At 34.8% G+C, this 13771-nt stretch overlaps 1 protein-coding gene across 4 annotated transcripts in view; it reads right to left on the bottom strand.

Moving 5' to 3' along the window:
* The window catches only part of TPR (translocated promoter region, nuclear basket protein), a 67424-nt gene that overhangs the window by 34183 nt on the left and 19470 nt on the right, over positions 1-13771 (bottom strand). For all 4 annotated transcript variants that reach the window (XM_072733152.1, XM_072733153.1, XM_026001204.2 and 1 more), the window contains exons 20-28: positions 13323-13457; positions 12640-12780; positions 11368-11533; positions 9835-10001; positions 8503-8655; positions 7772-7888; positions 2764-2967; positions 2476-2660; positions 1921-2068 (exon numbers count right to left, since the gene is read on the bottom strand). In XM_072733152.1, the coding sequence (XP_072589253.1) occupies positions 1921-2068; positions 2476-2660; positions 2764-2967; positions 7772-7888; positions 8503-8655; positions 9835-10001; positions 11368-11533; positions 12640-12780; positions 13323-13457 (1416 nt within the window). The remainder of the gene's footprint in view (positions 1-1920; positions 2069-2475; positions 2661-2763; positions 2968-7771; positions 7889-8502; positions 8656-9834; positions 10002-11367; positions 11534-12639; positions 12781-13322; positions 13458-13771) is intronic.

Raw genomic sequence — 13771 nt, 5'->3', positions numbered from 1 at the left:
AATCCCACATCAGGCTCCCGGTGCATGGAGCCTGCTTCTCCCTCTGCCTGTGTCTCTGCCTCTCTCTCTCTCTTTCTGTGACTATCATAAATAAATAAAATAAATAAATAAATAAAAAAAAATAAAAAAAAAATAAATAAAATGAAAGCAATTTAATGTGTTCTAGATTTTTATTCTTTTTAATTTCTTTTTTTAAATTTCTTTTTAATTTATGGTTAAGCCACCTTTTAAAGCAGCAACTATCAAGTCTGAAAAGCAATCAATGTTTCTATTAATCTTTTTCTCAGGGGGCACCTTGTTCCTTAGAACTTTAGTTCTGGGGATCCCTGGGTGGCGCAGCGGTTTGGCGCCTGCCTTTGGCCCAGGGCGCGATCCTGGAGACCCGGGATCGAATCCCACGTCAGGCTCCCAGGGCATGGAGCCTGCTTCTCCCTCTGCCTGTGTCTCTGGCTCTGTCTCTGCCTGTGTCTTTGGCTCTGTCTCTCCTTCTATCTCTCAAGAATAAATAAATAAAATCTTTAAAAAAAAAAAAAAAAAGAACTTTAGTTCTAAGGATCTAACACTCTGTAAGTAAAGTTTAACATTACAGAATTGCATAAGCAGCCTTTTTACTGTCAGACTAATGCCTGCTTTTAATGTAACAAAAAAAGGTGTGTGTTGGCTCAGAATTGCCATGCTTGAGCACTCACCATGCTTAAGCATTTTTTTAAGATTATTTATTTTTACGGAGAGGGAGAGAGAGCGTGCAAGCAGAGGAGAGAGGCAGAAAGAGTGGGAGAGAGAGAAGAGCAGACTCCCTGCTGAGCAGTGAGGATGATTCGGGGCTCCATCCCAGTATCCTGAGATCATGACCCGAGCTGAAATCAAGAGTTAGTTGCTTAACCAACTGAACCACCCAGATGCCCCTTGTTTGGGTATTATTTTTGATATGTGTGTTATTTCTTGCCTCTGCCGACTGTATGTAGGAGCTGTTTTCCCCTCTGACTTTGTCTGTTGGGCATTTTCTAGTATGATTTACCTGAAGGAACAGAGAGACTATGTAATCCTTTTAAAAACTATGATTCTGCTTTTTCCTCCAAATGTTAATGCCACTGAACTGGAGGGTCTGTTTATCTCCATGATGAGATGTTTGATTTGGACTGTCCTCTCAAGATGTAATTCTGAAACTTTGCATTTTTGTATGAAAACATACATTCATAAACCTATTTACTTTCCCTGGGGGTTCAATGATTTTTTTCTCTAGCAGCCATTCCAACTACCTATCAGTTAAAAGATAAATGATTCAAAGTCTTAATTTGTTTCCTTCCAGATGTGAAGTTATGTTACTGCATATCCTCATAATACGGGCATGCAATTATAAGCTTTTGGGTGGTGGTGTGGGCTAAGGAGTTGAATGTGTGCTGTGATTATCCATTCACTAAAGCATCTTCTTTTCCTTTTCTGGTTGATAGTTTTGACTATTTTTTACTCCTCTGCTGAGGATGTATACTTATTTTCTGTAGTAGTTTCTATCTACAATTTTATCTTAGAATAACTACTCAAACATATATATGATAACTATAATAATAAAGACAACTGAAATTTATTAAGTATTAACTATGTACCAGACATGTTTCTAAATGCTTCATGTACCTTAACTCACTTAATCCTTATTATTATCATCCTAATATTCTGGATGAGGAAATTTAAGAGCAGAGAAATATACACAAGACACACATCTAAATGGTATGAAGCCAGAATTTAAAACCAGCCAGTCTGACTGTCACTAGTCTTTTGTCATTATACTCTATCACTTAAAATAATGTTTAATAGTTTATGAGTTTAGGAAGATCACTTATTTCAAATTAAACTTTATGTCATAAGAACTGAAATGAGCTCTTTTGATTTAACAACTGCTTTCTTAAAGCTTAGGATACATACCTGGACTTTCTCCCTTTCAGCATTTAGACTATCCTGCAGTTCCTGCAGTTCTCTCTCTAAAAGTTCAACTCTTTGTCGATAACGCAGACTCTCAACCTGAGCCACCTCAAACCTGGTTTCAGCAATTTCTTTTTCTCTTCGAATAAATCTAGAAGAATATGTAAGATTTTATTTGAATAAAAAATATCAATAATATAACATTTCAAAACTTGGATAATTTTTAAGATGACAAAAATCAGTGACTTTAATGAACTATTTTTACATAATGTTTTATTTAATACATAATGAGGCTTTTAAAAATTATTGACAGTGGCTTTAGAAATGTGTATCTTTAAAATAACCAAAACGCATTTAATTTTTCAAAGAACTGACTCGAGTTCTTACTCTCAGATTCAGCCTAGTCATTTCTTTAACTTAGCACGTCTAAATGTCAAAAGTGACCTGTAAGGGATGAAAACTTTATAAACAGCTTCCCTAATTTACATATTTATGGTTGCATTACACATTTGTTGGTACACCAAAGAAATGAAGCATAAAAAACTTTATTGGATTTACCTGAGAATTTCTAAAATTTGTTCTTGAGATTTTCCTTCTTCACTGAGAGATACGTTCAAGGGACCTTGGACACCTTCCTTCACAGAGGCAACAACCTTGTCACTTAATTTTTCAATCTGATCATGAAGTAATCGGTTTTGTTTCTCTAGATCTTCACAGCGAGACATACACTTGGAAACTTCATCCTGTAAACGAAAGTCTATTATAATATCAGACTTTCCAATGTACATTTAAAACTCCCAAACCTTTAAATTCTCCAGAACATTCCATCACAGTGTATAATAATACCTTTAACATTCTTTCTCTTTCCTCCCAAGATGCTTTACACTCCAATAACTGTGATTCTGCTTTCTGGGTTGTTTCTTCCAAATGCTGACGGACTGATGCCATTTTGGAAACCTGTTCCTTGGCAGCTTGTAGAGCTTCAACATCAGCAGCATGTAGCATCAATTCTCTCTCATACTTATTCTGAGCTTCCACAGCTATTTTAGCCTGTGAGAAATTATTCCCCCATTGACACAAGATTAAAAACTCATTAGGCTAGTCAGTATTTTCTGAAAAGATGCATATTATATGACTTATAATAACAAAAGACAATCTAAATATACCAAAACATGAGAATAATTAGTAGTTATGCTGTATCTATTTAATGAAATATATGCTGCTTACAAGAGACTCATTTTAGACCTAAAGACACCTGCAGATTAAAGGAAGGGGATAGAGAAACATTTATCATGCAAATGGCAGTCAAAAGAAAGAATGAATAGCAATTCTTCTATCAAATAAAATAGAGTTTAAAACAAAGACTGTCATAAGAGATGAAGGGCATTATATAATAATAAAACGGACTATCCAACAAAAAAAAATCTTAACAATTGTAAATATTTAAGGCCCCAACATGGGAGCACTCAAATATATAAAAAAATTAGTAACATAAAGGAACTCATTGATAATAATAGCAGAGCAGTAGGGAAACTTTAACACCCCACTTAAATCAATGGACAGATCACCTAAGCAGAAAATTAATAAGGAAACAATGGCTTTGAATGACACACTGGACCAGATGGACTTAACAGATATAGTCAGAACAAAAAGAAGACACATTCTTTTTGAGTGCACATGGGACATTCTCCAGAAGAGATCACATGCTAGGTCACAAGTCAGGCCTTGACAAGTACAAAAACACTGAGATCATACCATGAATATTTTCTGACCACAACACTATGAAACTTGAAGTCAACCACAAGAAGAAATGTGGAAAGATCACAGATACGTGGAAGCTAAAGAACATCCTACTACAGAATGAATGGGTTAACCAGGAAATTAAAGAAATTTAAAAATACATGGAAACAAATGAAAATGAAAACATGACAGTCCAAAACCTTTGGAAAGCAGCAAAAGCAGCTCTAAGAGGAAAGTACATAGCAATACAGGCAAAACACCTCAGATAAACAACCTAACCTTGCACCTAAAGGAACTAGAAAAAGAACAACAAATGAAGTGAAGAGCCAGCAGAAGAAGGGAGATAATAAAGATTAGAGCAGAAATCATATAGAAACAAAAAACCCAGTAGAATAGATCAATGAAACCAGGAACTGGTTTCTGGAAAAAAAAAAATCAATTAAATTAATAAACCCGTAGCTGGACTTATCAAAAAGAGACGAGACTCAAAGAAATAAAATCATTAATGAGAGAGGAAAGATCACAATCAATACTGCAGAAATACAAACAACTCTAAGAGAATATTATGAAAAATTATGTGCCAATAAATTGGGCAATAAGAAGAAATGGATAAATTCCTAGAAACATATGAATTATCAATACTGAAAACAGGAAGAAACAGAAAACTTGAACAGATTCATAACCACCAAAGAAATTGGATCAATAATCAAAAATCTCCCAACAAAGTCCAGGGCCAGATGAATTCCCAGGGGAATTCTACCAAACATTTAAAGCAGGAGGTAATATCTATATCCTTCTCAAACTGTTCCCTCCCAAAAAAAGAAATGGAAGAAAAACATCCAAACTCATGCTATGAGGCCAGTATTACCCTGATTCCAAAACCATACAAAGACCCCACTAAAAAGGAGAATTACAGGCCAAAACCACTGATGAACATGTATGCAAAAATTTTAAACAACATACTAGCAAATTGAATCCAACAGTTCATTAAATAGATCATTCACCACCATTAAGTAGGATTTATTCCTGGGCTGCAGTGGTAGTTCAATATCTGATAATCAATCACAGGATACACCACGTTAATATAAGAAAGGATAAGAAAGAACCACACGAACCTCTTAATAGATGTAGAAAAGTGTTTGACGATGTACATCCATTCATAAAAACCCTCAGCAAAGCAGGGATAGAGGAAACAAACCTCAACACAATATGGTCATATACAAAAAGCCCAAAGCTAAAATCATTCTCAATGGGGAAAAACTGAGAGCTTTTCCTCTATGATCAGGAACAAGACAAGGATGTCTACTCTCACTAGTTATTTACATAGTACTGGAAGTCCTAGCTTCAGCAATCAGACAACAAAAAGAAAAGGCATCCAAAAAGGAAAGGAAGAAGTCAAACTCTCACTCTTTGTAGGTGACATGGATACTTTATACAGAAAATCCAAAAGACTCAATCAAAAAATTGCTAGAACTGATACACGAATTCGGTAAAGTCACAGGATACAAAATCAACGTATGGATACCTGTTGCATTTTTATAGACCAATAATGAAGCAACAGAAAGAGAAATCAAAGAATCAATCTCATTTACAATTGTACCAAAAACCTAAGACACCTAGGAATAAACCTAACCAAAGAGGTAAAAGATCTGCACTCTGAAAACTATACAATGCTGATGAAAGAAATTAAAGATGACACAAAGAAATGGGAAGACATTTCACACTCATGGATTGTAAGAACAAAGATTGTTAAATTGTCTATCCAAAGCAATCTACACATTAATGCAACCACTATCATATAAATACCATCATCAGTTTTCAGAGCTAGAACAACCAATCCCCGAGTTTGTATGGAACCACAAAAGATCCTGAGTAGCCACAGCAATCTCAAAATAGAAAAGCAAAGCTGGAGGCATCACAATTCCTGATTTCAAGCTATACTACAAAGTTGTTTTTTGTCTTACAAAGCTGTATTAGGAAGACAGTAGGATACTGGCACAAAAAGGGACATAGATAAATGGAATACAGTAGAGAACCCAGGAATGAACAACTATATGGTCAATTAATCTTTGACAAAGCAGGAAAGAATATCATATGGAAAAAAAATGTCTTCAACAAATGGTATTGTGAAAAGTGGACAGCAACATGCAGGATAATGAACTGGACCACCTTCTTATACCATCCATACACAAAAATAAACTCAAAATGGATTAAAGACCTAAATGTAAGACAGGAAACCATCAAAATCCTAGAGGAGAATACAGGCGGTAACCTTTTTTTGAACTGGTGGTAGCAACTTCTTACTATATACGTCTCCTGAGGCAATGGAAACAAAAGCAAAAATAAACTTTTGGGACTTCATCAAAATAAAAAGCCTCTGCACAGCAAAAGAAACAATAAAACTAAAGGGCAACCTATGCAATGGAAGAAGATATTTGCGAAAGGTATATCTGATAAAGGTTATATATCCAAAATATATAAGAATTTATAAAACTCAACACCCCAAAAACAAATAATCCAGGTAAAAATGGGCTTATGATATACCAAATAGACATTTTTCCAAAGAAGACAAACAGATGGCTAACAGACACATGAAAAGATTCTCAACATCACTCATTATCAGGGAAATATAAATCAAAACTACAATGAAGATACCACCTCACACCTGTCAGAATGGCTAAATTAACAATAAAAGAAACAAGATGTGGAGAAAGAGGAATCCTATTACACTGTTGGTGGGAATGTAAGCTGGTGCAGCCACTCCGGAAAACAGTATGGAGGTTACTCAAAAGTTAAAAACAGAACTACTCTAAGATCTAGCAATTGCACTACTAGGTATTTATCCAAGGATACAAAAATACTGACTCAAAGGGACACATGCACCCAAATGTTTGTAGCAATATTATCAATAATACCCAAATTATGGAAAGAGCCCAAATGTCCACTGACTGATGATGAAGGTGTTGGGGAGATATAAATATATGTTACACACACACAGGCAGGAATATTATTCGGCCATAAAAAAGAATGAAATCTTGCTATTTGCAATGATGTGGGTGGAACTAGAAAGTATCCTAAGTGAAACAAGTCAGTCAGAGAAAGACAAATACCATATGATTTCACTCATGTAGAATTTAAGAAACAAAACAAATGAACATGGAAGGAAAAAGGCAAACCAAGAAACAGATTCTTAACTATAGAGAACAAACTGAGGTTTACTGGAGAGTGAGGTGTGCAGGGATATAGGTTAAATAGCTAATGGGGATGAAGGAGGGCATTTATATGAGGAGCACTGGGTGTTGTATGTAAGTGATGAATCATTAAATTCTACACCTGAAAATATTATATTGTATATTAACTGGAATTTAAACAAAACAGGAGAAAAACAATAACCCATACCCCCAAAACAAAGAAGAAATATTAAAGAACTGTTCAAAATGAAACTTATGAGGACTATGTAGCAATTTGGAGCAAGCTTTATGAAATAAAGGCTAAGTATAAATCAGATTAGTAAAAATACATGTGCACACATGTTGACAGCAACACAAACCTAAAGTGAACAAGGGAAATGAGAATAATTTATAATATTGAATTACAGATACATTTTTTCACTTTAATTTCCAATGTTATTATGTTTGGCAATAAGACAAGGATAATTCATTTTTGTCTTATTATCTTTGAAGTACTTTGCCCTATGTTCTATTTTTTTCTGTGTTCCATTTTTAAAGTAATCTTCGTGCATATACATACCACGTACATGTAAGCAATACTGAATTGTCATGAAACGAATGGTTATTCATAGACCACTAAGGTTAAAATGAGAAGTTAGTAAACTCCTTACATATATTTCTTTCCCATTCTATTTCAGTTTAGTTCTCATTTGAATTTTTTTCCCCCTATTTGTGAAGATTGATTTGTTAATGATTATTGCACTAGTTACTTCAAGCATTCACATATACTTTTCAGCTGATCTTAGTCCAAGTCCACAACAGTGTAAATAACATTGCATTTCTGTAAGGTTCACCAGTCTCCGGTAGGTATTAATATACTCCAAGAACTGTTCCCTAGGATCAAATTTCATTTCTCAGTAATTGGCTACAAGATCAACACTTACTTGTTCCTGACAGTCACGTCTGGCTTGCTGTTCATTACTCAAAGCTGTGCTTGCTCTCTGAAGAGCTTCTTGTACTTCATTCTGAACACTATTAAGTGTTTTCTTTAACTCAGACAACTAAATCAAAAGAATAACATTAAAACCAGAGTTAACTGTAAACTTACTTTATGGTAAAGATAGATTTTATAAAGCCAACTAGTCCAGAGGGATTTCTTATACATTTAAAAGATAACTTGAGGGGATCCCTGGGTGGCGCAGCGGTTTGGCGCCTGCCTTTGGCCCAGGGCGCGATCCTGGAGACCCGGGATCGAATCCCACATCAGGCTCCCGGTGCATGGAGCCTGCTTCTCTCTCTGCCTGTGTCTCTGCCTCTCTCTCTCTCTGTATGACTATCATAAATAAATAAAATTTAAAAAAAAAAAAATAAATAAAAAAAAAATAAAAGATAACTTGATGTCATTATCTGCACAAATTTTGCAGGTCTATATTCACTAAAATAGCAGTCAATGCACAGGCAAAGGCTTCCAAAAAGCAGCACTGGTATCTACCCATAAAGTGGTCTAAAATAACTCAAAAGAAAACATGTACAGGCCTAAAGAACAGAGTAACACATAAAACTACTGTTAAATATGTGTTCATCAGTATCTCATGAGATGTACTGGGTGGTAACTGATGTGCTATTGAAATCCTTACACACATAAACGACTGACATGGTTAATAATCTAATTTACCTGATGTTCCATACTCTCTATGGCTTTTCTCTTGTCATCCTGAAGTTCCTGTTTTTCTTTCTCCACTTCCATTAGCTTCTTTTCCAACTGTGTCTGAAACTCAGCAGACTCTTTTAAACGAACTTCAATATTCTTACGTACTTCTTCTGTCACCTTTACCATCATCCAAATAACAAGATAAAAAAATTATACACACTTAAAATTATAGTTTCCCTACATCTACGTTAAATTTGAAAAGTACTAAAATTAATGTTTGCCTTGTATTAAAAAAAAAATCCATCAGGGATCCCTGGGTGGCGCAGTGGTTTGGCGCCTGCCTTTGGCCCAGGGCGCGATCCTGGAGACCCGGGATCGAATCCCACATCAGGCTCCCAGTGCATGGAGCCTGCTTCTCCCTCTGCCTGTGTCTCTGCCTCTCTCTCTCTCTCTCTCTCTGTGACTATCATAAATTTAAAAAAAAAAAAAAAAAAAAAAAAAATCCATCAATGCTGATCACAGAGTTTTAAAACAACATTTAAAACCTCATACTACCTCTTAACGTGGCTACTGGCCATTTTTCTTTTTTGAAGTGAAATTTCCAGTTCCCCATTTCTCTTGTCACCAAATCTGTCCATTCTACCATCAAAAGGTCTTTGCCCCACATATCTTGATTTCCATGACGCCAACCACAAAAGGAGCTTTTAAAACTATGGCTGGTCCTAGACTATTGCTATAGACACTAAAACAAACTGTATCCTCCAATCAACTACATTAATCTAATTGAGACAAATTCTGATGATGACATGTTGGAAAAAATCAAAAGCTCTAAATCTTACAGAATATAATTTAATATGACATTCAAAACCTTTCACATTTGGTTCTTGGTACATTTATAATTCTATTCCTCATTATTTCACTTTACAAAGTCAATTTACTAGCCAAACTGTTATTACCTGAAGTCTTTCTACTTGGCTGAGGGTCCCTAGTATATGGAATAGCCTTCTACCTTTGACTACCCAAATAATACTTTCTTTCAAGGCGGTGAACAAATACCATCTTTCTTGTAAAGTCACGCAGGAAACAACCAACCTCACTTCCTTCCATTCACTCTAATATTTGATATGTACATTTCTTATAGCAATTATACCCTCCTTTGTTTTACAAATTTTGTGGGTTTTGTTTTATCTGGCTTATCAGACTTAATAACTTTTAAGGTGCAAGAGGCAAATACAATGATATCCTCCAAACTCACATTTACTACAGTGCTTACAACAAGCTCCTAATTAAAAAAACAAAAGAAAACAAAAACAAAAACATTAATTGCATTCAAATGGAATTTAAAATTGTATATACCTGTTTTTCTTTGTTAAGAGATTCTTCTAAGCTAGTAACCATTGCTCGATACTGTTCCACATTACTAGTACTTGTTTTGAGTCTCTCCTTCAAATCATTCACCTGCTCTTCTGCCTGCCGTAGCTGACTCAGAAGATCATCCACATCTTCTTTGTTGCTAGGCTGACCTAAAAGATTTAAGAGCTTTCTTAAAATTAACATTTTAAATGACCTTAGAGATAACTGCTAAGAGTTCATGAAATTAGGATTAAGACTCAAATGGAGAAATACTTTTCTAAAAAGTGTATTTCAACCCATGCTAAGTACTAAAATACAAACAGGTACTTTGCCAGGATATTGTTATTTCTTATTTAAAAAAACTGAATATCTGAAATGTGCTATTACAAATATTACAAAGATATTTAAAAGAGAAGAACACTAAATATTTGTACTAAATTGAAGGAGCTACTTGAAAATACTACCAGGTTCTTATTTAAACATTTTTTATAAACACTAAATCTTTTATCATTCAATTTTCATTCTAAAATCCATGGGAAAGGAAGAAATTGAAGATTGAAAATGATGTTTTCTTATCATATATCAATAAGAAAGGACTATGGACTACTGGAAAATTACATATCCACTATACATTTATATGTCATATATATAACACACATATATGTACACACATACATATTAAGATTATATTATTATTATTTTTTAAAGATTTTATCTATTCATGAGACAGAGAAAGAGGCAGAGACACAGGCAGAGGGAGAAGCAGGCTCCATGCAGGGAGCCTGATGTGGGACTCGATCCCAGGACTCCAATTTCATGCCCTGGGCCGAAGGCAAGCGCTTAACTGCTGAGTCACCCAGGGATCCCCTATATTATGTTTTTTTAAGATTATCTGGACTGAAGGCTTTGCATTTGAAATGGTGTATTCATGAAGAGAAGCAAAATCTAATGAAACAAGTCTTTTACCTAAGGCTATGAACAATGATTATAAATACTACTCTAAAAGAGACCAAACAAATCAATTATTTCTGTAAGAGGGCCTTATTACAGTTTTAACAAGTTAGAGTTGAAAATTCAAGTATTACCCCCCCTCAAAGGATACATTTTTAAAGTATCAATAAATAATTTCAATCACTGGAAAACTACAGAGCATATCTTGGTCAGGTGCCATGCAGAACTATTCCAAATCTTCTGAGTCTGTAAATTTATTAATTTAAGCCTAAAACTAAGCTTTACTATATGAAAAGTGTTTTTTTCTCTTTTGCCATTATCCAGAAAGAATAAGCAATTATTTACAAGATATGTTATAAGCCTAAAAAAGTATTTTACTGGGGCACTTCGGTGGTTCACTTGGTTAAGCATCTGCCTTTGGCTCAGGTCAGGATCTCAGTGTCTTGGGATCAAGCCTTGAGTCCTGCTCCCTGCTCAGCAGGAGGCTGGTTACTTTCTCTCCCTCTGCTTGTGCTCTCTCTCAAATAAATACTCTTTAAAAAAGAAGCAAAAAGTACTTTACTATCAGTCTACTTATTTATTTACCTTTACCAGTTCTCTGTGAGGACTGAGAAGCAAGCTGGACTTCCATATTACTGAGGTGCTGTTTCAATGTAGCAATTTCCTTTTGAGCATTTTTTAATAGTTCTTTTGTGTTAAGATGAAGATTTGTCTCAGTATCCAGCTGTCTCTTTGTATCCAAAAGTTGAACCTAAAAAGAAAGATACATTAATCCTGCAAACACTACAGGTTCATAAATAACTAGAAATTCACACTATCTTTTTGTAATACTTTAAATTCTGGCCCCAGATAAAGTAGCAGAAACCAGATCTGAAATAACTGAAAAAAATAACTGTGCTACCTGAGACAGGAAACAAAGCAGCAACCCCTATTAGTTCCCTAGCTTCCTGACTTAGGAGGGTCTAGGCTTTGAAAAAGGGATATAAGACAGAGGCCAGCTGACTCCTTGAACTGAGAACATGTAACTGAGAGTATAGGAAGAATAAATTAACTTGAATTCCTAGGACAGAGAGTTGCACTGATAGAGTACCCTGGAGATTTGCAAAGGATCCCTGCTGTACATTTAGCAAAATAGTCATCAGTGCATACATGTGGAATTACCCCCAGACAAGGTGAAAAATCCTCCAAAGAGACTGGAGTGAAGAGTGTCTGGTGCTCATAGACAGTCAGGAATAATGCCTGTTATAGCAGCCAGACTGAAAACCCTGAATTCATTGGACACTGGGACTACTATTCAGAATGGCCTCATCTTAGTAGTGAGAGATAATTAGTTACAGACTGAGCATTGCTTTGGGCCTGCCTAACAAATCATAAAAAGGAACACTCAAGAGAATCAACTATTTTCAATTATTGCATCCCAGAACAAAACCGAAGATTTATATGAATATAAAAATATCTAGCACCTAAGAGGGATAAAACTCACAATGTATGGCACCCAATCAAAAATTACTAGGCACGGGGAACCCTGGGTGGCTCAGAGGTTTAGTGCCTGCCTTTGGCCCAGGATGTGATCTAGGGTCCTGGTATCGAGTCCCACATCGGGCTCCCTGCATGGAACCTGCTTCTCCCTCTGCCTGTGTCTCCGCCTCTCTCTCCCTCGGTGTCTCTCATGACTAAATAAATAAAATCTTAAAAAAAAAAAAAATTACCAGGCATACAAAGAGGCAAGAGAAACTTAACAGCTTGAAAGAAGTCTCTTCAAACCATGCTTCAGCAGGAGATGGCAGTGTACCTATATACCAGCTTCATTTCTGGAAATAAATGATTTACAGAAATTCATAATACTAATAGACTCACATCTAGATTTCTAGTAAGCGTATGCCTTTGTTCCACCTCATTCTCCAGCTTCTTCTTTAGATGTGATATCTCATGTTCCAATTTTTCTATCTGGCTACTAAGTCTTTGCTTGGTTTCTGTTTCAGATCGCTCTAATATTCCCTATAGTAAAAAAAGATTTTTGGTTATGCTTAAGAAAAAAGTGGAAAAAAAAAGCAACACAAAGAAAATCAAAGGCTACAGAAAATTACAGGATTACAATCCACTTCAACATGAGTTAAAGTCTATAACCAAGAACGTCTTTAAGCATTTTTCATATTAAAGTATCTGTTTAATAAAGCAAAAATACAAACATATGACAATAGTCATTCAGATTTCCTAAAGTTTTAAAAGAAAAATTAAAAACCAAAAATTTAATCTTAAAAACAAACTACACAGGACTCTGTAAATATATATGAGGATGAAAACGGCCAACTGCACAGTTTCAATCAGTTCTGTTTCAAGGTTTTATTTAGAATATTGACATGTCCTAATAAACCTCAAAATGCAATTATCATCATAATGTGATAAAAGTGACAGAAAAATTTTCTAAATTAAGAGCCCATGAGGATACATTACTACTTTACTTTTACATTTACTTTAAACTATTTAAATTTAACTTTGAAAATTTTTTTCTATAGGTGTTTTTGTTTTTATCTGGTTACCTGAATTGTCTGAAGATTAGTCAGCAGCAAGTTTTGTCCTCTTTGTTCAGCTAATAAAGACTCTCTTTGCTGAGAAAGACGGACTTCTGACAATTTAAGCATTTCCTTTTCCTTTTTCAAGTTTTCTGCTCTTACCTTGAGGCAAATACAAGTAAAAGAAAGAGATGCTGGAAAATAATGTGTTAAGTGCAGTAATACCATTATATATAATTAAAATGATCCTTCATTACTATGTATTTCTTAATGCTAATTAGAGATAACATCTCTTCATTATAGAAGAATTTATAATTCTTTAAGTTTCATGTGTTGAAATATGAAGCAAAAATTATTGGGAGTATCATATCAAATGAAAAGATCCTGCAATTACCACAAATATTTATGATATCTTTACTCTTAACAAATCAGATTAAAAAAATATGTATCTACAACAGAGTAAAAGCAACAAAATT

Source organism: Vulpes vulpes, chromosome 13 (genome assembly GCF_048418805.1).
Source record: "Vulpes vulpes isolate BD-2025 chromosome 13, VulVul3, whole genome shotgun sequence".
NCBI lineage: Eukaryota > Metazoa > Chordata > Mammalia > Carnivora > Canidae > Vulpes > Vulpes vulpes.
Note: the sequence above shows the minus strand (reverse complement) of the source record. Positions and strands in the feature narration are given on the sequence as shown.